The sequence below is a fragment of the Tachysurus fulvidraco genome, chromosome 4 (genome assembly GCF_022655615.1).
Source record: "Tachysurus fulvidraco isolate hzauxx_2018 chromosome 4, HZAU_PFXX_2.0, whole genome shotgun sequence".
Taxonomy (NCBI): Eukaryota; Metazoa; Chordata; class Actinopteri; order Siluriformes; family Bagridae; genus Tachysurus; species Tachysurus fulvidraco.
The window spans coordinates 20,571,135-20,594,674 of record NC_062521.1 but is presented as its reverse complement, the minus strand read 5'-3'; the positions used below and the strand labels follow the sequence as shown (position 1 = coordinate 20,594,674).

Sequence of the window (23,540 nt, the reverse complement as noted above, 5' to 3'; positions counted from 1 at the left end):
AAGCATCCAAACTTAAATATGTCAGGTGGAATCATGAATAGCTACAAATACTGGTCAATATTATCGTACTCTGCTAGCAAACAAGTAAGAGGAATTTCACTTTCAGTTCAACAGTGAACCAATTCATACATCTATTCATATATCCAAATACAAATCTTAACTTACAGATCAGTGTTTTTGATTGATCAAGTGAGAACTCAATATTCAGTGAGAACTGAATCCAAATAAAAAATCTGTGAGGTGACCTGATGCAGGCTGTGCCCAGGAGATGTCCTTACAATTCGATGGATCTAGAAAGTTTTTGTAAGAAAGAGTCAGAAAATATTGCCAAGTTAAGAGGTGCCATGCTGATGGACTCTTACCCTAAAAGACTCTTACCCTAAGCGGTGTAATAAAATCCAAAAGGTGCTTCAATAAAGCACCGTTTTAGAGCTGTGCCTTATGCAACAAGGTTTTTGTAAGTTTCTTATTTTCCCTGTTTTCCTTAAAACTGTTTCTTCCACCTCTTTTCTTTATTTGTTGTTTTTTTGGCTGCTCTCTGTTCGGGGTTGTCACAGTGGATCAAGTTGTCCCCATATTAGATTTGGCTCAGGTTTTACACCGGATGTCCTTCCTGGCACAGCCCTCCCATTGTATCTGGGCTTAGCTCTTCAGTGGCTGGGTTAGCTCCCTGCCTGGTGAATCGAATCACTGGACCATCAGGAGGCTTTCCAATTTGTTTGTATGATTTGTAATTTCAAATTAAATGTATTTTGCTGTGATTTATCTTGATTTGATTTTTTTTTTCTTCACAAAAGCCTGCCATTTTATAAGTGGTGTACAGACTTTTTCTATCCATCATATGTATTCAGTACAGACATATCTTTCAAAACTATTCCGCCCTGTTACTATAGATGTGTACAGAACCAACATGTACAGACCCAGCTAATGTTTTCTCAAGGTTGTTCCTATAAATACATGCTATTCTTTTTTACGTAATTCAATGCATATTGTACAAAATGAATCGCTATCTTTATTAATTCCCTTTTAACATGATGCAATACAATTTTAGCTAATGTGGCAAAAAGATTAAATGAACTGGAAATAAATACGGCTCTATATGTTTTCCAAGTACAATTCGTATCATTGTTTAAGCCACTTATTTTGACTGCAAAATCTTCATTGCTCTAAATTTATTTAATACATCGTTCATCGTTACTCGGTACAAAGTAATTTAATCTCCTCCTTGAATATATACAATATTCCTAAGTACTCTGTCCACCTCTAAAATAAAGTGAATGATTCACCTCTTGAATCCCCAACACAAACCTTTGCAGTTCTAACCAACAGTATAAACCATAATAAATTAGGGGGCAGTGTTGCTCCTAAATTGTACTCACATGAACACTAAATCCGGATCACACTAGAACATAAATACAGACAATGTTATCAGGCAGATAGACCTCATCACATATCAGTCTCACAGTTAAATGTTTTATCATAAATGCCATTCATTTTTCATATTTCAGAGTTCTCCAGAAAATTTAAAAAATGCAAATGCGTGCATTACACCACACACCTGCAAATCCCTACTGTGTGAAAGTAAGAGGACTGATTCTGTATTGCTGAGTTCATGAATGTGAACCATTTTTAACGGGTCAGCTAAGCGTTCCTGGAGTTTGATGTCTAATCATTAACTATATATCTCATTTTTAGGGTGCTAAATAAGCAATGAATAATAAAAATCAATCTAAGAATAAAAATGATGCTGTGAGTTTTAAACACAAAAAGTTTTGAGAGTTGCTCCATGGAATTTCATTTTTAGCTACAAACTGAACTCTATCTTGCGGTTTGAATTAGGTTGGTGATATTGAGCTGGTTAAAGGCATTAGCTCAGAAATCTGCACTGACATGCCATGGTGACTACCACCCAGTAGCACTTACACTGATCATATTGAAATGTTTTGAAAATATGGTTCTCTAACATATCAAAGACTATACATCCCTTCTGTTCTGGACCCCCATCCCTTTGATTGATACTGACTTCAATCTGACATTCAATATGAACCTATATGTTTAAACTCGTCAAGCTTCATTTACTGGAACCCTGAAGAGCTGTTTTAGCCATCTCAGTTAGCTCTTTATGATTTCTGTTGGAGGATTTTAGATTAATCACAAGCAGGCCTTCTGCTACACTGACACATAGTGTTTTTATAGCTAAAAGTCACCAGGTGCTGTACTATGAAGTCGCCAGTTGTTTATACTTCTCTTGGTAGCCATAGTATGTTTCAGTATTTTCATAGTTTATGGTTTCATAATTTATCAGTGGGAAGCACCGACTAGCATTCTGGAGGAAAAGTGTTTGCTTAGAAAACTAATCAGTGTATATATATCATATCATATAAGAGATAAGGAGAAATATTGTATGCTCTCCGCCAAGGATTATGTGGGCTCAACTGTCTTCACTCCATTTGTATTCACTGCACTTATTGATTTGAAGTTTGCAGATGACACCCCTGTGTCTCTAAACATTACAGGTTGTGATGACTATGAAAGGAGGTCAGAAATGATCATTGTGCCATTTGGGTGCAAAAATATCTGCTCTTGTTAGTGAGCTGAGCCAAATTCCCATCACCATCACCACAAATACCAACAAGGCAAACATTTAAATTCCATTTAAACAGAGGAACAAATCATGTTTCACATAATTGTTTTTGTAGCATTCAGCATCATCTGTACTTCCAAAGAAAGTCAGGGAAAGCCTAGAGAAAGTCTAGAGTCTGTATGGAAATGCCTGTATCAAAAAGTTAATAAAGCTATCTCTCCAGCAAACATTTTTCTGTAGTCTGGTGCTCTGAAATTGAACTCTGACATTCTAAGTAAATCGATAGATATCAGCTTTTAACTACATTTATTGTACTGTACAGAATATATTTGTCACAAAGGTTTTTCCTATCTATCCTTTTATTTAATGACTTGCAGTTGAACATTTTGAGTACCTCTATTTTAATCATTCTATCCAGTATTTCTATTCATACTCAAGCTCTGTGGTCTTTTCCTGATGTTGCAATAAGCATGGCTGATTTTAACCACCTCTTCACATATAAATTTAGGTGTTTCATGTGTTGAGTGCTTAAATGAGATGAGTCACAGTATGCTGGTTTTGTGTATGTGTGTTTGTATGTGTGTTTGTTTTGTACCGAAGCGTGGGGCTTGGTGCAGCTGCCAGGCTTGGAAATTGTCTCTGCCTTTAGGATGATGTGTAATCTGCAGGCTTTGACCTGAACAAAGCAAGGCCATGGCTGGCTGCATGACTGATATCACCTCATCTCTTCTATTGGTTGTTGGGTTAGCCCTAAAAAACTCAGAATCTCTGTTTTCTTTAGCTGTGTGGGTGTTTGAGTGTCTACGTGCAACATATTTCCAAATGGAGAGCTTCCAGCATGTGGGCTTGGAACAATACCGAGTTCTTTAGGAGAGAAGGATGTCGAAGAAACTGCACGTAGCCTTCATAGAGGCGCCAAGGGAGCTCCCTCCCCCTCCATGGGGGTTGTGTTGTCCTTATCTCACCTTTTCAGGAGATAAACCATTCGGTAGATCTTTCTATAAATAGGTGCTATTACTTTGCTGTAAATGTGAATGTTCTTCATGGAAGAGGATTAACAGTGCACGTAAAATTACAAACCTGACGCTGAAGTTGCATTCACACTTGAAGTACACTTTGTTAAAAGGGATGTTTGTACAGGTTTAACATAATGATTAAACATTATCAGAGTGTCCATTTATCATGAAATCCAAGTTTTTTCCCTGTCAAATATAAAGTAACAGGGAACAATGTTTATGATTTAGCAGTTACTCATTGTGTCGTGATAATTACTGTAGAATCTGTAGATTCTGAAGCTTCAGTATATGTAAAATATCTGGAGTGACTAGATTATTGTACTGATGAGATCACACTGTGAATGCTGTGACAGATGGGTGCTAATGATGCGATGACCTGTTGCTTTATTTGTTTTATTGCTTTATCTTTCCCTCTGTGTGTTTTGAAGTGGAGTGAAGAAGTAACTGACACTTCTTTACACTCTACAAATAAGGTTGGCTTTGATACATTTTTAGTTTTGAGTATGGATGTTTCTTGAGTAATTGCATTTCTGAGGACATTTAATATGTAATTTAAATGTAGCTGCATTGTGTGTGTGGAGTTTGCATGTTCTCCCTGTGCCTCGGGGATTTCCTCCGGGTACTCCAGCTCCCTCCCCCGGTCCAAAGACATGCATGGTAGGTTGATTGGCATCTCTGGAAAATTGTCCGTAGTGTGTGATTGCGTGAGTGAATGAGAGTGTGTGTGTGTGTGCCCTGCGATGGGTTGGCACTCCGTCCAGGGTGTATCCTGCCTCGATGCCCGATGACGTCTGAGATAGGCCCAAGAATAGTTCAGATAAGCGGTAGAAAATGAATGAATGAATGCATTTTACTTTACTACAAAATGTAATTTTCCCATGCACATGCAAGATTTTTATACTCACTATGCTCATTTAAAATTGTCTTCTGTTAGTTCATTTATAAACTGTGCAGATCTGAACTGCAAGTGAAGAGTGAAATTTGGCCCAGACAAATTATAATAACAATTTTTTAAATATTTTGCTATACAGTGAAGGGTTTGAGATAATCAAGCGATGATAATCGAGACAATAGATCCGAATTTCATCTTTTGTCTTGTTTCTAATATTAGAATATCAGAAAATTTCATATTCATCTTCTGATCTCAAACCTAAATGTTTTACACGTACCAAAAAAGATTAATTAGAAAAACTAAATATTTTGCTTTGCTGTTTTACAGAGATGACTTTATAACCTATGTTGTCCTATACATATCTTTTTAAAAAGAGTCCACCCTAGTTAATATTAAACTCCAACAGACTAAAATCAGAACCTGGCCATCAGCTAGAGCAGCCTTGCTTTAAATGTCAGCAAGACAGTTCAAGGTTGATCAGATTATATGTGTATCAACCACAGTCCAGCACAGTTGGATAACAGAGATAAGAATATAACCACAGTCTTCTGCTTAACTCAAGTAAGTTTTTTTGTATTTATTTGGTTTTTAAATCTTTTATGTTTTTGTTTGTGTTATATTCACAAAATCCTTATTTGACTATTTCAGTCACCCTTGCCTGACTCATACACCAGTTAATGAGTGACTGTGATGAACTTTGTCTTTTTGCTTTGCTTGTTACCTTTGATAATTACGGTTGAATGAGATTTAGCGTTCATATTTTAATCATCTAGTAGTGAACACTAATTGTTTTCTTAGGGTAAAAAAAGAATAATTTTCATGGATACAGGGAATGTAATTCTGCATCTTTTACTGTGAGTTTGGATTATTAGTCCTTTATAGCCATGGTTCATGTAGTGGGTTCAGAAAATAATCCAATATTATCAGAGTTTGTATGTGTGTTTGAGTTCTACAAGTTTAGTGGCCTGTTTCTCTGGGTGCTTGACGTGAACCGGTTTTATTAAAAACTCCAAAACAGGCAGGGTTATAAATGTTAACCTGAAACTAATAACGATTGTGTTCCTTTTAATAACAGGTGTTCTCAGCATGGAAAGTTTAGAAACAGCTCCATTAAACAGTCATTGTATAGCCAAAATATTATGGTACAAGGTCTCTGACTGCAAAAGACTTGAGGACCGTGATATACAAGATTTTATCAAAACATTTTCAAAATTTCTGTTATTGTATGTGTTGTTTAAAATACTTTGTTATTGTTATTATTGCAGTTAAACAGTAATCCAGAGTGTAATTATGGTGACTGGTTCACTGGGAGCAGCTTTGGTTTTAAATATATATATATATATATATATATATATATATATATATATATATATATATATATATATATATATATATATATATATATATATATATGGCAATATTTTTAAAAAATCCATTATATTATTTCAGCTAAAATGTATGTAGATGTTCATTTGATGGTCCTCATAAAATGTATGTAGGTAGAGTCATTTGACATAGGAAATAAGGCAATGGTATATCAATTTCACTATCAATTTGACAAAGGTGGTTAAGATGTTGGGCTATCAATCAGATGGTTGTGAGTTCAAATCCTAGGTCCACTAAGCTGTCACTGCTGGGCCCCTGAGCAAGGCTCTTAACTCTCAATTGCTCAATTGTATAAAAATGAGATCATGTAAATCGCACTGGATAAGGGCGTCTGCTAAATGCTGGAAATGTAAATAAATGAAATGTAAACGGAAAAATTAGCCTTCTTTAGCGTTCAGTTAGCAACATGAATTGTGTAATGAAGAAAGGTGACGTTCGTTTCGCGGAACCTTCGTTTTGAAACCTACTCGCGCCGCCCGGATTGTTGTTAATGTTGCAACACGGACTGTCAAACCCAGGAGAGTTGCCTAGCAGTAAGAATCTGTTTGTAATCAGTTTGTTTTACTGTATTTTAACGTCTGATTAAATCTGCGTTGTGTTTCAGGACAGGAGCTATTCACGTGTCATTTCAGTCGCATTAGAGCTAATCTTCTGTCGGAGTTCTAATGTTATTGTGCTAGACAGCTAGCTATGTACTGTAGTTATCTCGCTGTTTTAACAATACTAAGAACATGTCAGTGTTGTATGTTACTTTTTATTATTATTATTGTAAGGAAACAAGATTTGTTAACTTAGTGTGATATTTGCTGTATTTCTTGGCATTAAGTTCCCAAAACTGCGATAACATCTTGCTTTCATATTCTTTCATTTCATGTTGCTGCTGTTGCTTTTATACTCCGTTTCTATCAACAATGTTTATTAGAAGCTGAGTTCTGTGGGAAACAAGGAATGTATTCCAACAGGAAGTAAACAAGGGAGCGATAAGGAGAGTTATGATGATGGAATCTCAAAATAAATTAGATTATAAGGGTTAAAATGTAACACAAAACTACTGGGGTTTCCAGTTCGTTTCGACTTGCCTTTATGGTCTGCCATGTAGTTTTAATTCAATTCGATTCAGATTTATTTGTATTATTTGTCTTTTTTTTTTCTTTTTTTTCTTTTACAATTGACATCGTCTCAAAGCAGCTTTACAGAACATAAACATAGAACAATATGTTCTTATATCAAAGGTTGATATAAAGATTTATATAATACGATAATTCAGGGTTAATATATGTTTAAATGTGTTTGTATTTACCCCAATGAGCAAGTTTGAGAGATTTGCTGTCATGTTATCAATAATGCGTAGATTACCAGAGTGAATGGCAGCGTGTGCCGTTCATTTCCCCCCAGAAAAATCTCAGCTCTAGTAAGCAGAAGTCACATTCTGTTAAAGAAACACGCCTAAAAAATATTTCTCCACAAGTTTTCCAAATTTGCAAAGAGTTTCATTATAATCTAGAAATCACAGTGGTTTTGATTTGTTATAAAAAAAAATAAATAAAAAAAATTAAATGCCTTTTCACATATTGAGCATTTCTGCTTACAAAACCTCTTGCATTTGCCAGGTGGCTACCTTTTTTTTTATACTTTTATCAAATAAGCAGTCTTAATATTATATCTCTGTATGTATGTATCTTTGTATATCTCTTAACCACAGTTAAGAGTAACCACAGACTTTATTGTTTGTAGCCAGTAAGAAATTTTTTCACCACCTATTTTTTTTGACATTAAATGTACTTTTTTCTCTTTTTTTTTTTCTTGAAAAACTCAGTTGATAAGTGAATGTCACTATATATTTGTGACATCATCTCTGGATCTATCTGGGACAGGAAATCAGAAATGAATCAAGGATAAAAGAAAGAAAGAAATGAGAAAGAATAAGAAAAAAATGAGAAAACAGTATGAGAGAAAAATGAGAAAAAAGAACGCAAAAAGAATAAAAAAATGAGAGAGAAAAAAGAGAAAAAAGAATGCGAACAAAAAGGAAAGACAAAAATATAAAGAAAGAAGGAACACATTACAAAAAGAAAGATAGACAGAATGAACAACACAAAAAAATTGAAAAAAGAAAGGGTGAAAGAACAATGCAGAATGAAGAACAAAGGGGCCAATGAAAGTAAGAGATAAGTTAAGGCAGAAAGAAAGGTAACAGAAAGAAGGGACAGAACATGATGATAAATGATAGATAATAATAATCTAAAAATAATGATTAAAGAGTAAAGGTAAGAATAATCTAAAACAAAAAAAATTGAGAAACAAAAACAAGACGGAAGAAAAAAAGACAAAACATTTTAAAAGAAATCTTCAGTGCAAATTAACAGATCAGTTTAAGTTACATTTCTTCATTTGTCTCATAACCCTACCAGCCATTTATTATCTGATGTCTTATTGCTGAATAATACGTTTCACAAGATTCACAAAAATGTCACAAAACAGCTATACATCCTATGATGTCTGTTCATTCTTGCAGGATGGCTCAGGATGGCAAGGTCCTGGCACTGGGGGTTCTGGCTGGTGCAGCAGGGATCAGCTTGGCAGCGTTTTGGTACCAGAGGCGGAAAGCCATGGTGGGGGCAGCAGGGACAAGTACCTATTATCTTTCAGGCAGCAGAAACTCGGACCAGCTTGGCGGTGGTGTGGCATTGCATGCGAGCCAGACAGAGGTGCTGGATCACCTTGGAGCTCTGATTCAGTGTGTGTCAGAGCTGAAAGAGGAGGTGAAGGCCCTGAAGAATGCTCTTCCACACCTGCAGGACCACATCAGAGATGAGTTAACAGGGCGGAGTCATAGGACAAGTCCACTGAATAGAAGCACACCTACAAGGAGGAAGAGAACGAGCGCTGTGTCCAGAGCACAGGTGCAAAGCTCAGAGGAAGCAGAAAGTGAAGGAGGGTGAGTGTTTAGATCAGTTTCTGAGTGTATATAGGTGTATTGTGCACTGAATTATAGTACAAAAGAGCAAGACATGATGAACGTTTGGTCGGATTTATCAGTCTGATTTGTTTCATTTTAATGACGTTTACACACTGTGGCTGTTCAAAAGTCAACAGAACATGGAAATGTTCCCAAAGGCAGTTCCTTTGAATCTAATTCAAGGCGGGTAATGATGTTTTCTGGATGTCGACAAGTGCTGAATTGCCTGTCTTTCCCTCTCCTGTCTGTTAATCACATCGATGTTTACATTTTTCCTCATTTTCAACTCTTCTGCACTTTCATGTTCTGTTATCACACATACAGCCAAATGGCAGGTATGAAGCAATACCTGCGGTTTGAGAAAGGGTGTGTGTGTGTTGGAGGGTGTGTGTGTTGGAGGGTGTGTGTGTGTGTGCTGGAGGGTGTGTGTGTGTGTGCGTGCGTGCATGTGTGTGTGCGTGCATATGTGTGTGTGTGTGTGTACTTGCACATGCATGTATATTTATGTGGTAGTATTTATTTACATGTGTTTGTGTATATATGTTTGTTTTGTGTGTCTTATATATATATATGTGTGTGTGTGTGTGTGTGTGTGTGTGTGTGTGTGTGTGTGTGTGTGTGTGTGTGTGTGTGTGTTTGTTTGTATGTACTTGTGTGTGCGTGCATATGTGTGTGTGTGTGTGTGTGTACTTGCACATGCATGTATATTTATGTGGTAGTATTTATTTACATGTGTTTGTGTATATATGTTTGTTTTGTGTGTCTTATATATATATATGTGTGTGTGTGTGTGTGTGTGTGTGTGTGTGTGTGTGTGTGTGTGTTTGTTTGTATGTACTTGTGTGTGCGTGCATAATCTTGCACTACAGGCTCAATCAGCCTCATTCAACCTCACCTCTAATTCCTTGATCACATGCCAGAACAAAATAACTTAAACAACAGACGTCTTTTCATAAAGCATTTGTTTGAAAATAACAAACTTTTGATGACGGAGGATTATTTGATTCTACATTTTTGTCTAATAGTGTTCCTTCTAATTTGCTGTGAATGGAAAAGGGTTCCATTTCAGAATCACGTCGTGTTCATGCCACCCCGGCCCAAGCCCCCACAGTTGTACAGTATAATATAAGATGTATGTAAGTCTCTCAGGTTGAAGGCGTCCGCCAAATGCTTTAAATGTGAATAAACTCTGTATGCTTTGATGTAGACCACACACTGTTTTTATAAGTTGGTGTTTTACTTCACTATGCACAATGGCTAGCTTGATTAAGAGAATTTGTTTAATCTTAAATAGCTGAAAAGTCTCCAGTATAGGCAGTAGAGGCTGAAGTGGTTACGGGTCTTGATTGTTGATCGGAAGGTAGGGGTTCAAGCCCCAGTACTGCCAAGCTGCCACTTCCGGGCAATTGAGCAAGGCTTTTAACCCTCCCTGCTACTTGGCGCTGTATCTTAGCTGCCCCCGCACTCCAACCCCAACCCCCTCAGTTAGGATATGCTAAAAAAAGAATTCCATTGTGCTGTAATGTATATGTGGCGATAATAAAGGCTTCTATGCCCAAATTTCAGTTGGATTTTTCTAATCCTGTGTAGCCCTTCCTAATATTTTAAAATCTTCTTACATCTGGAAAAGCTAAAATCTACATATTCTAATAGAGCGTTAAATGTATGCCATTATTAACAGTACCACCCAGTTCATCCAGATATTACAATAAACAATAACAATAAAGATACTTATTTAAAACAAAGAGATGTAAAATCAGAATATACATGGCCAAAAGTATGTGGACACCTGACCAGCACACTCAACACATCAGAATCAGAATCAGGTTTATTGGTCAAGTGTGTTGACGCACACAAGGAATTTGGTTCCAGCTGTTTGTGACTCTTAAAAGTACAGACATAAATAACACTATACTGTACAAACTACACAAGACCATGCAGATGATGAGATACAATATAGACAGAATGAGTATTAAATATGAATATAGAATATGAACATAAAGTGTGGGAGTGCAAATAACAATATTGTGCAATATTATGATTTTTGTACAATACAGTATATAGCAGCATTAATGTGTGTAATATATACAGATGATTTGATGACTGACAGTCCTGTTAATGCAGTACTTATCTATATGAAGCAGTGAATATAATTATGGTGAGTTGTTAATCAGGGTGATTGTATGGGGAAAGAAACTGTTCCTGTGTCTGGCAGTTTTAGTAAGCAAAGTTCTGTATCGCCTGAGAGAAGGGAGGAGCTGGAAGAGGATGTGTCCAGGGTGCGAAGGGGCAGTGGTGATGTTTCCTGCCCGTTTTCTGGTTCTTGTGTCGTACAAGTCCTGGAGAGTGGGCAGGGGGGCACCAATTATTTTTTCTGCTGTTTTCACTGTGTGTTGCAGTCTGTTCCTGTCCTGTTTTGTTGCCAGAATTTTGAAGCACAGTTGTATAAGGTGTTTTTATATGCTGGAGCTTTAAGAATTTCTTCCCCTGGAACAGGGATGTACATGTAATAAACCAAACCAGAGAACAGATTTACCAAAGGTAGAGAGTGGTATAATGAACAGACGTGTAGGAGCCATGGAAGTTGTCACGTCTATTTAAATGTGAAGGTAACACGACTGTGGGATGATTTGATCGAGGTTAAAAAACCTGTTGTGTGTATGTTTCTCAAGGAAGAAGATGGTGAGTGAATAAACAACGTTTTTCCGAAAAGTACCATTCTATAAGACGTCCAAATTTCTTCCAGTAAACACCCTAACAATCATCTGAACCTGTGTCAAAAGATGTCAGTGTTTGCAGGTTGGGTGATTAGACCAAAGATGTTATCCTCAGAGGTGTATGGATTGCTATTATGAAGCTGCTACACTTTAAATTGTGTATATTACTAAAGCATATGTTCTTAATATCCAGTCACACAATCTGTTATTTGTACGGTATGACTTATATTCACTGCAGCACATGCTTGGGAATTTTTATAAGCACTTTCAATCACATGAACTCTTGTACAGTAGATACCAAAGTGAAAGAGTTAGAGTTATTCATTTTGCAGTTCCAACACAGCAAACATTTCATCTGAGCAGATTAAAGTTAATGGTCTTGCTTAGGGGTACAACAGCGGCAGTTTGCCAGTGCCAGGATTTAGACTCACAACTCACAATCTACTTGTTGATAACCTAAGGCCTTAAGTATTTGCCACAAATCTGTAACATGTTTTGCTTCCTCAGCAAAACATTCATCTCAGCACCCACTGGGATTAAATTAGTTGGAAGAGTCGGGAGTCTGAAGTCTCGTGCAGCAATTTGTAAGAGTTGATATTTCAACATCTTGGCTCCCATCGTTTGAGGCGTCAATCTCATTGGAGATGCAGTAGTTCAATAAGTGCCTCTGTGTTTTAGAGCAGGGGTGGCCACCAGTCAGAGACGTTTTTTACTGTTTTACCACAAAGAGCCACATCAACATCAACAAAGAGCCATCATCATAAACATCGGCACACATGATAATCACCTTTTTTCCCCTCGCCATTTTGAGAGCAAACTTGACACAAATTGTTTACTCAAATGATCTTGCTCCTACTGGGAAACTTTGAGGTATTTTCATCCCACTCACATGCGTGTTTCACGAAAATACCGTATTGAACTCAAGCGAAGCGAACACGCATATTACAAAGACACAAATACAAACGTCGATATGAACGTAAGAGCCGCATGAAACCGGGCAAAGAGCCGCATGCGTGGGTTGGCCACCCCTTTTTAGAGCGTTATGAATAACAATGTAGTAGTATGTCAGGAAACAAATACAAAGAAATGTTTTGGAAATATTTTCACATTCTTAAAAAAATACCACCAAAATTAAATTAACAATAAATTAGAAAGAAATTAAAGACTCATCCATGATAGTCTTTTGTAGAAGCAATTGTGGTTCATCGGTTCTTTTTTACTTGTGTTGTAACACTGACTGTTTCATAGTACAGAACCAATTTGTTGAGTCATGACATGGGGACTTTAATAGTGATAGATTTTTCTTTCTACAGTATATAACTAGATTCATTTGGTTCTTCGTGTTTCTGTAGCAATTTTTCACATTATTCTTTTATCAAAAGAGATTCAATTTTACAAATGACACATTCAATTTTCACAAATTTGAAAATTGTAATTTTGAGTTTTTCTTGGGTCAAAGATAAACAGGTGGCCTTTGTTGCAAAAGACACCGCAGATGTTCTACCTACAAAGATTTGATCATTTAGGCAGATCAGTGCCTGTAATGTGGGATGTGAGACGTGCAGCATGTGGAAAGAAGTTTCAAAAGTAAACTGTTTATGAAGTATTAAATGGTGTACAGGTGTGTGGCTGGATGATTGCTTGAATATGGAATGTTCTGACACTTTGAAAAGAATGAGTGTGTAAGGAGAGTAAATGGATAAGGTGTGTTTGTTCGTGCAAGCTTGAGTGTGTGTGTGTATGTGTATGTGTGGAGGCAGGATATTTTGCGGCATACTCAGCAGTGAGAGTACTGCAGGAGCTTGTCTAGGCTTCACTTGATTTGACTTTATATCAACACATCTTCCATTTCCTCCTTTTCTCTAGACTCGTGTTTAAGTACTCGATTTAAACACTGAAACCTGGTATTGGGTGGAGGGATCCATCCTGTGGATAGTGTTAAAAAAATACTAAAACCTTCCGCCTGAATGTTTCCTTTTGTGTTTGTATCAAGTGTGACTATCAATTTAAACGTGTTTCAAATGTAGTATGTAAGAATACAAGAGTCAGAAAAAACTACAAAGAATTGTTTATAGACACCATTTCAGATACTTGTTTTAACAGGGGTTGTTTTTTTTTTTTTGCTTATAGTTGCCCACTTCGAAAGTATTGGAACGGCAATACCAATTATTTGAGATAAAATGAGAGGATGGATCAGAATTTCAGACTCTATCTAAGAATTTTTAAACTCCATCTACTGATGTTTATATCTAGTTGAAAAACAGCAGCAGTTGATTACTGAAATAAAAGTAAAATCCAAAAACACGTAAACAAGGTATCACAATCCACTGTTTGAAGAATACTTTAAGAGCAGAAATATAGAGACCAAAAAACTGATGATGCAAACACATACCGGTATTAAGCATTTAAAGGACAAATTGGAATTCCCAATGAAATACGGAGATGCACCACTAAAGTTGTAAAATCAAGATTCACTTCTACTGAAGCAATAAAAAGGTCAATGTTTGGAGAAAGAAAGGAGCTTCTTATTATCCAAAACATACAAGCTCATCAGTCAAGCACAGTGGAGGTACTGTAGTGTCATGGCTTATGCTTGAATGGCCGTTTCTTAAACAGACTCACTAGTCTTTATTGATGATGGAACTCATGATGGAGTTGAAGTCAGTAGTTATTAGGAAATTAGCTTAATTATGTTTTTCCCCCAGCAGAGGGCAACAAACTGAGAACATCACCAGCTAGAACTGACTCACAGCTCCCCTTGAATTTCATGGAAGCCCATCTTTCCATTTACTGTGTACATATTAAGCAGCAGCAGCACAGACATCAGACATGTGTCTAGCAGCCTGTCTAATTAAAGATCACTTTTGCTCACTGTGGGATTGTGGAGGATTAAGAAATTCCTCTCCCCGAGGCCCCTTTGCTGGCAAAGGCCCAGCCCAGCTGCATCCACTCTCTTAATCCCTGCATCCATTTCCACAGCTTTCTCTGTCTTCCAGGCATTTCCAGGAATCCCTACTATACCTGATCCTGCTTAAGAAGGCCTTAAGTTACAGCACTTCCAGAGTAGGAGCAGTGCTACAATACTCTGGGAATACTGTGGAATTTGCTGTCCTTCTTAAGAGAATCTAAACAGTATTTATTAGAGATGCAGTTACTGACCACTTTATTAGGAACACCTGCACTTTCATGCAATTATCCAATCAGCCAGTCATGTGGAAGCAAAGCACTGGGAATCTCATGTCATTCATCTCTCTCATCAGCATAGCATTTCTGTCTGCAGAGTCATCAGTCCCTGGATGTTATTTATATTTGGCATCGTTTGAACTCTAAAGACTGTAATGCATGAAAATTACAGGTGATCCACAGTTTCATGAATACTAGCCATGCAACAATTAAAGTCACTCAGATCTTATTTTCCCTCATTCCGATGTTTGACTCGAACGTTATTATATATTTGCATAGTTCTATACACTGCACATGCCTGCTGCCAGATGATTAGCTGATGAATGGGGGGAAATAAAGTGGCCAGTGAGTATATACTTCTAAGTATGTGGCACTATAGAAAAGGGGTAGTTGCTTTTGATGTTGGGTTTCGGGTACATGCTGGCTAAGGATGCACATGTGTGCCGAGAGTGCAAGATACTTATCCTGTTTGTCAAACTGAAGGATTGTTTAACATTGCATGCTTCCATAAACTACTCGTGTGGGAATATTCCTGGGTGGAGGAGGTGGTCAGCAAAAACACAAACAGTTCAGTTCAATTCTGAAACATACATTCAAAATGCCATCATTATCTGTCCTTGACTCTTTATCTGTGGTTATTGATCTATAATCTACTATTATATCTCTACCACACAAGACTAGAAAAGTGGATTGAATTTCAAAATGAAGTATTTACAAGCTATATCCAGTCTCATTATTCATTATTCCTTCAAGCCCTTCTGTTTGCTTTTCTATATATGGCTTGTTGTTTTAGGTATTTGGAAAGGTTTTTGCATTTGAGCTTGCTACCTATTCCAAAGATTTATGGAAACCCACATTTTGTTTGTTTCTATTTTGCCTGTATGCAGGATTTTTTTTGACAAGTATTGTGGTGTTGTATCCACTTTATTCTTTACTCTCACCAGGAATGGAGATACAGTGCTGTTAGGTGCATCATTCTGATCAGAAGATTTTATTCATTTTCTATAACAGTGGATGTCACAGTACTGCTCGTTCTAATACGTTATCATTTGTATAGTAACATCTGCATTGGGACTTTTATCGTAAACACATCACATATTTAGAAATGTAAAAATAAGAACAGTCAGAGGTAAGGCTGTAACTTCAAGTTTTCTGAATTTGGATGGTCTTCAGGACTTTGAGCTTTGCTGTTTCTCATTACTAAAAATGGACACATTTACCTAATTTGTCAGAAACCCTAAACCAAAGTGACTTTATACAACTGTCCAGTTGATTGTTATGGGCCTAACCATGGCATGTCAGGGTGCCTGGGATTTAAACTTGCACCCTTTCGAGCAGTAGTTCTACATCTTTACCACTAGTTCTGGATAAACTAAAAAAAAAGAATCATGTCATGGTAGATGTACACATACAACAGCAGCACAGTTTTAGATCTGAGACTCAGGGAAACCTTTACTTAGTCCACAGTGTTCATTGTTTACTGCTGCTCTTCAGTTCCCTTGTGTTGCTGTGAGCGTGCAAACCCGTCAATGACTGCAGGGGGCTGACAAGCTGTGAGAACCTTATATTTACCACATCATGTAGAAACTTGTAATCCCTTTGACTGTGCCGAGCACACACGTCATAGCTGTCTTTTGTTGCTTAGGGACATTTTAACTATCGCATTTGAACAATTTATCCTTAAGAAGTGTTGATTTAGGAATATTGTTTATGTAGGCCCAGACTTGTTAGATCATTCTAGGCACTGTAAAGGGAAAAGAATTACCTTTAGTTCATGAAAATAATGTGTGTTCATACTGCTTGGTGTGTGTGTGTGTGTGTGTGTGTGTGTGTGTGTGTGTGTGTGTGTGTGTGTGTGTGTGTGTGTGTGTGTGTGTGTGTGTGTGTGTGTTGTTTTCAGTACTAATGAAACTTTTAAGCAGTGATGTTCAATCTTCATTCATAATTTTTAAACTGAACTGTGAATCCGATTAGCCTGTCATCCTTGTGTATTTTCCATAGTGTTATTTAAGAGTTGTTCACTTGATATCATGTAACTTTGTTGTAATAGGACTAATCCTTATGGCTTGAAATATGTTTTGTTCACCCAGCAACTGACAGGATGATACATGGGTTCAGGAGACGACTGTTTGCCAAGTTTAGGCTCCCTCATCTATCCCTGTCGTCAGTGTTTATGTAGATGATGTACTCTGCTTCCTTTTCAAATCACCATCTTGTGCTTCCATTCAGTAATCCCCTATTAACTTGGCCACCCACCACATATCAAGACTGTGTTGTCTGTTTTTGTTTATCGTACAGTACCTGTCACTACAAAGGCTCTTCTGCTACACTTTCAATAGAATGAATGTGTTAGAGAAAGATAATTGCTAGCAACCCTCATTCTTTTTTATTCATGTATTTTTTTAAATACTTCACAAAATTGAGCATTTCAGTAAGACAACTAAATTTTATTACAAATTAGGTTGATATTCATAGGCACGAAGATGGAAGTAGTAGCAGAAGAAGTCATTGGTTAGGAAATGGTTTGTTTGTTTTGGCAGGTACCCAGTTTAATAGAGTCCTTCTTGTTTTCTTTCATCACTGTCAGAGACTTCATTTGTTAAAAAAAATTCCTCCTGAAACATTGCATCATCTATGAGTTACTGATCCATTTCTGTTGTCTTCTTTAAGCAGACTGTAAGGTTGACAGGCTGGAAAACAGACAGCTTGATGGAGAGAAGGGGATCAAAGTTTAAGGCAGGAAAAAATGAAGCATGTTAATTGTTAGATCTGCCACCTGGTTCAGTGCCATCCTCGATGTCTTACTCATGCAATACTGCAGCCAACAAGTGGCATCTGTTCAATACCAGGGTAGATGATGATATCATCAGAGACACTAGGGAAAATAATAACTGTGGGAAGAATCGATGAGAGATGGTGGGGTTGTTTTTTATGAAGTAAAGTAATTTTGCTTTTTGGTAGTGAAAGGTTGCTCAACTTTAGGCCTGAATAGATTTGAGTAGTGTTTAAGAGGCACAGAGACTGTTTATACGTATCCAGGCACACTGAGCCATTGTCTGTATACTCTAGGGGGTTGATGTGAATGAGATCACCTTAATTCATGCAGGTCCAGAAGCTGTTGGGATGGCAACAACACCAAGGGTTATTTTAAAGGCGTTTGTCTTGTCAATTTTTCCTCTCTGAAAGCGGTTAAGTCGGAGGTTGTCGGTGCCCCGTGTATCTAAGATGTGGAGTAAGCTTCAGTTTAATTTGTTAGTAGGCTGGAGCTTGCACTAGGAGGCCAGGAATTTCTGAATAACTAAGAAAAAAAATAGCATTTATTAGAAAATTTTTAAATTTTGGTTAAGCATGATGATGAACTTTTTTTTTTAACTACTCCTGTCACTAACCAGTTAACTAAACATTTATATTTAAATATATACTATTAGTATATACTAGATGTAAGATTGCATTGGTGTCCATAACTGTGATGGACAGGAACACTAAAACATCCATTTTCACTTCATACTTCATGAGTATGTAATAAAATAAATAAACAAACAAACAAACAAACAAACAAATAAATAATCTCACACACACACACATGTATATGTATGTGTATATATATATATATAAAGAGGGTATATTACTTATTTAAGTAACTATATATATATATATATATATATATATATATATATATATACATGTGTGTGTGTGAGATATATATATATTAGTTACTTAAATAAGTATTATGCCCTCTTTAAAACATGACGTTATTTTGGAAAGCAGAAAACAAAGTTTCAAGACAACTTTTTTATGTAACCTAAGACATTTGCTCTGTAACACACTGTAAAACTATATTAATTATGGGTAATTATGGGATTTTAAGAGAAACAAACCATCACTATGTTTAGTGTGCAAATATTCATTCATTTCAGCATTTCAATATCTCAACTCCCCTCCTTCCCAACACTTCCAGCTGTCTTCAATCTTTTGAAGATATTAAAGTTCAACATAGAGGTAAAAAGAAAACAGTACATTTTTTTGATTTATGTTATCAGCACATGAAGGGCTATTTGTCATCAATGTTCTGTCGACCTCTATAAACAGCACAGGATGATGAGCAGAAAAGGTTTTTTTTTTGTTCGGCTTGTAGCGTATCAGGCGTTGCAGAGCAGGAATGTGCTGATCTCTTAGTAATTGGGAGAACAAGCAACAGTATGGAGCTGGAAAAAAAAACTAGCCAGGCTTTGCTGATGAATTAGTCAACTGGTAGACGTTTGAATGAACAAACAAAGTCAAGGCACAACAGGGCCTTTTCATGACCACTTCCAAAACTCAACTTTGAATACTGGAATCCTTGGATGCCGTTCAAGTACGTGCTAAGTGACGGAAAAGTCACTGACCTCAGAAGCAGAGCTGCTGAAACTCCTTCAAAGTGTTGGGGCAGTATACATCCTTTCAGCATTCATTTACTCCTGCTGTGGTAATGTTATAATGTTTACGTTTGGCTATCTCGAATTACTGATATATGAATATCATTGTACAGAGTAATATATTGTACAGAAGTGTGAATTTCAGCCCTGGATCTCATAGATTATAACTATTGTCTTTAGGTAAGGAAAATAGTGATCTTCAACAAACATCAGTGTGAAGGCAGGAGGAATATGTCTTTTTCTTTGAAACCCTTCTAAGATGAGGACATGTTAAACATTTATAAAAATTGATCTAAATGGGAAGATAGCACTTCAGGAATCTCCAGTAATTTTAGCCCTTTTTTATGTTAGAACCACAAAAGAAGCACAAGGTAGAACTGTGCATGGTTATAGTTGTAATTTAATTAGCAATAGTAATAAAATAAGAAGTTGCATCATAACTGCATTTTATCTTCTCTCTGCTCACCTTGGGGACATTGGAGTTTCATTTCATGTCAGGGCTATGCCTTAAGGATGAAGCATCGAAGTTTCAATATGTACTGTATATTGTATATGTACCTGGAGGTGCCTCTGTTTGCATGGCCTGCTCTGACACTTCACAGGACCACAGATGACGCACTTTGCCCCTGCCAAAGTTTAATGCAGCTCTTTCATGTTTTCACTTTTCCTCCGTTCAGTCTTTTATTGCTACCTGAGTCTGTTATTAATGCTGATTTTTACACCTTGCTTTCTACTGAAGTGAGGTGAAGATGAACTCGAGGGGCTTTTTTTTGCAGGCTCTTAAAGTTAATACGGGCTTTGCTTGCCTCACGTGACCGTAATAAACAAGTCTCTTTCTTTTTCCCAGAAAACCCTTTCGATATCAGTTGTAACATGTAAGAAAGTCTTTTTGATGCAGCTGGCAGCTATAAACTATTAACCAACATACTTTCTTTTTAAATGAACTTGTGGTTGTTTTGCATGTAATCATTAAGCATTAATCAGTCTGGCTGAAGCTGTTTGACATTTTCCTAAAAAACCTTTTGTTAAGATGGGATTTTGATTACTGTTACTTTGATTTTTTTCACAAAAAGGGAGTTCCTGCCCTTCCTAGAGGTTGTGGGGAGAAATCACATAAAACAGAACATACCAGTGTTTTTAGCTAGCAGACAGTAAAAAAGTAACACATTCACTGTGTCTGGGATTCACCATGTTGGCTCATGCAGAATATTTTCTGCTGAACAGGATAAAGTTAGGCATCATGTTTGTATTTTTATAATTGCAAACCTATAAAAGTTGATTATTGCTGAAAGCAAGAAATGTTCCTTGAATGCCAGGCATTGCCACACAGCAATATAAACATTAAATACAAACTTCAAAATACACTGAGTGACACTGAGGTTCTTCACAACTCATTTAAGCTCAAAGAGTAAATTAAAGGTTGCTCATTGAATGTCGGGTTTACTGTTGGCAGTCGGCCTTAAAGCTGCTCCTTCTCATGTAATGTGAAAGATCATCTGTCGGTCAGTTTATAGAATCCCTTGACCTTGAACATAGTCTACATTTCCGATATCAAGACCTATTTCATTCTTGTGATTTTATTTTATTTGATTTAGATATATCACGGCACTGACTGACACTGAAGACGAAGGTGAGAGTGAAGAGGATCGCAAAGGTGTAGAGCCGCCGGATGAGCTAACGGTTCTGTTACATAGAGCGGATGGGCTGCATGTGCGTAACGGAGCTGAAAAGAAAGAAGGCTTGTCTGCTCTTCTTGAGAAGAAAGAAGAGGTAGATCTCACCAACATACATATTTCTGATAAGCTCCGCAGACAAAATAATTAGTCTCGGGTTTGATTTCTTATCTAATATTTGGTTACGCTTCCCCTTTAAAGTAAAGGTAAGGATGTCATGAGTGTCTAGAGAGATTCCTGCTACTGTAATTATTTCTCTGAATTGCATAGTCAGTCACAGAATGAATTAGCCAGAATCTCTCCAAAATCACTTCAAATTTCTCAGTCTGCCATGACACATTCAGGTCTCTGAGACACTTCTGCACCCTAGAGTTCTTATTCTGAAATGTAAGATGAATCTCATTCTCGAACATGAAGCACAAAATACAGCAACCTTAAAGTTTAGTCAATAGCTGATGATCTGGATTTATGCTTAATCACATTCATCGAGGTACATAACCATTTGAAAAGCTTTTGTGTTGTTTGGGTATTTCTGTATCTGATATGCCTTTCTAGTTCACATTTGTGATTTTTTATTATACTAAAATGCATTATTTATTGCCAAAGCAGAACTTTTGTTTAAATATTAAATGAACCTTTTAAGTTAAATAAATGGGTTCAAATGAAAGGAGGCCTCTTAAAGAAAACAATATCTACATGTAATGTATATAGGTCAGTCAGGATCAATCTAATCTATAATTTAATATCAACTGTATACTGAAACGAGCATAGTTTGCCTTTAATAAATTACTCAGGCCCATTATACTGAGAGACGTGGCGAGGATATTTAGATATTATCCTTAATTAAATTCCATTCGTTCGTAAACTGAAAAATAAAAACATAAAAAACACCCCTGCATGTTCAAATACTTTTGTTTGGCAGTGCATATCAAGCATATATTATTTCCTAATGTTTTAGTGAATAATCAAATCAAAATATTAAATGAACCCCACTCAAAGGGCACAAGATAACTGTGGGTAACATGCAGCATGTTTTTTTATACAGATAGAATTAAGAGACAGAATTAAGAGAAACAATCAGTAGAAATTGTAATGTACACAACAGTAGCATACGGGTCTCAGGTGGTTGTCTTTTATGTGATTTGTAACAAATTTGTCATATTTCATGTGGATTTATGTACATGCCACTTTTCTTTAACAACTGAAACATATTTTTATTTTAGTCTCAGATTTAGTCTAACAAGCTGAACTCTTAACATTGTGTTCTGTTATTTCTCCTCTGCTTTACATCTGTAGGACTAATTGCTGAGCACATATTACTACATGTAGCCTTCAAGGAATTAGATTAAAAGTACATGGTTAAAGATGAGGTCATACACAGGATATAGTTGTAGTTGTTGAGAAGTCAACTGAAGTTATTTTCTGAATCAGTATGAACAGAAGTGGCAGTACCTATGGCGCTTAACAAGAGCCTATGCTGATGCTCATGACCTGGCTGGAGACCTTCAAGAGAAGAAGATATATGCTGAAACAGGTACAAATTTTTCATTTACCCTATATATTGTAAAATTCAGAACCATAATCTAGTTATTTGTAACATTTACAAGCTCACAGGTTTACATAAATTGCAAACACTGGTCCACATGCACATACAACACTATATACTGACAGAAGGTCAGCTCTGCTTATTGGTTATTGGACTTGTTAATACTGACTATCATTGTGAATTGGTGAGTGGTCATGTGGTACTGGTTCTGATGGAATGAAAGTGGTTACCTGAAGTGAGGCTTTCGGATCCATGATCAGTTCTCTTTTCAGCCCTTATTTAATGAATCTCCTAAATTCAGAGCTGCTGCTGCTATGCACACAATTACCTACAATCGGGTCTTTAAGCAGAAGGAGGCTGATCTGAACCATACAGTTATTAAGCTGCTCTTGATGGTCTGTGGCACTGAGACAGAATCATTGAGGGGTGTTGAATTTGTTGAACTTTTGTAGAAAAAGCATTCCCAAATGAGGTTTATATGATTATATTTATTACTTATTTGAGATCTTATATATGCTGGTACGTAGGAATTTCAGATCACTACACCTCAGCTGCATCATAGTTGGTGATTTTCATGAGTTCTTATAAAATTTCATCATTTCTGTCGTGTTTTGTATTTGGATGTCCATGTTTGTTTGTTTTTTTAATTACACGACATAATCAGACAAACTATTTCTCTACCAGGCAGAGGGGGATTGAGGCTCAAGACAGAAGCCAGCAATGTACCTATGTTCAAACCTGACTTTCAGGGCAGAATAACATGCTCAGTGAAAAGTGCCTTATGCATATCTGAGTTTACAGGTCCCAGAGTTGGATGAATGTCCCACAGATGAATGTAACCACCAGGATCTCATGATCTCTCAATGGCAGCAAATGGGCTTCGGTTTTTCCACTTGTGAGTCTGGGAAACATGAGCTTGATGGGGTTTCAGACTGGAAAGGTCCCAGCCAGACAAGGAATCAAACAGTCCAGTGGCAGATGGAAGGACCAACACTTGGCTGGTTTCTATGGATTAATAGTAAAGCTGGAATCAGTCCGACATTACTCTGGTATAGGTGGATGAAGTTTCAAGATAATCAAGCACTATTGTGGACTCAGGTTGAATGCTTTTATAGCAAACCATTTAGCAGACTGTAATGCTGCAGACTGTAGTGGATTAACAAGGGGGA

At 36.8% G+C, this 23,540-nt stretch overlaps 1 protein-coding gene across 3 annotated transcripts in view; it reads left to right on the top strand.

Annotated features, from left to right (window-relative positions):
- Positions 1–4,905: 4,905 nt before the first annotated feature.
- The window catches only part of LOC113661064 (regulator of microtubule dynamics protein 2), a 32,675-nt gene continuing 14,040 nt past the window's right edge, over positions 4,906–23,540 (top strand). The window contains exons 1-4 of one of the 3 annotated variants that reach the window (XM_027175013.2): positions 4,906–5,053; positions 8,394–8,816; positions 20,748–20,922; positions 22,257–22,359. In XM_027175013.2, the coding sequence (XP_027030814.2) occupies positions 8,395–8,816; positions 20,748–20,922; positions 22,257–22,359 (700 nt within the window). In that variant the 5' untranslated portion in view covers positions 4,906–5,053; position 8,394. Of the gene's footprint in view, positions 5,054–5,213; positions 5,347–6,259; positions 6,412–8,393; positions 8,817–20,747; positions 20,923–22,256; positions 22,360–23,540 lie in introns of those variants that run through there. The other 2 variants (XM_027175011.2, XM_027175012.2) reach the window with 2 other exon arrangements.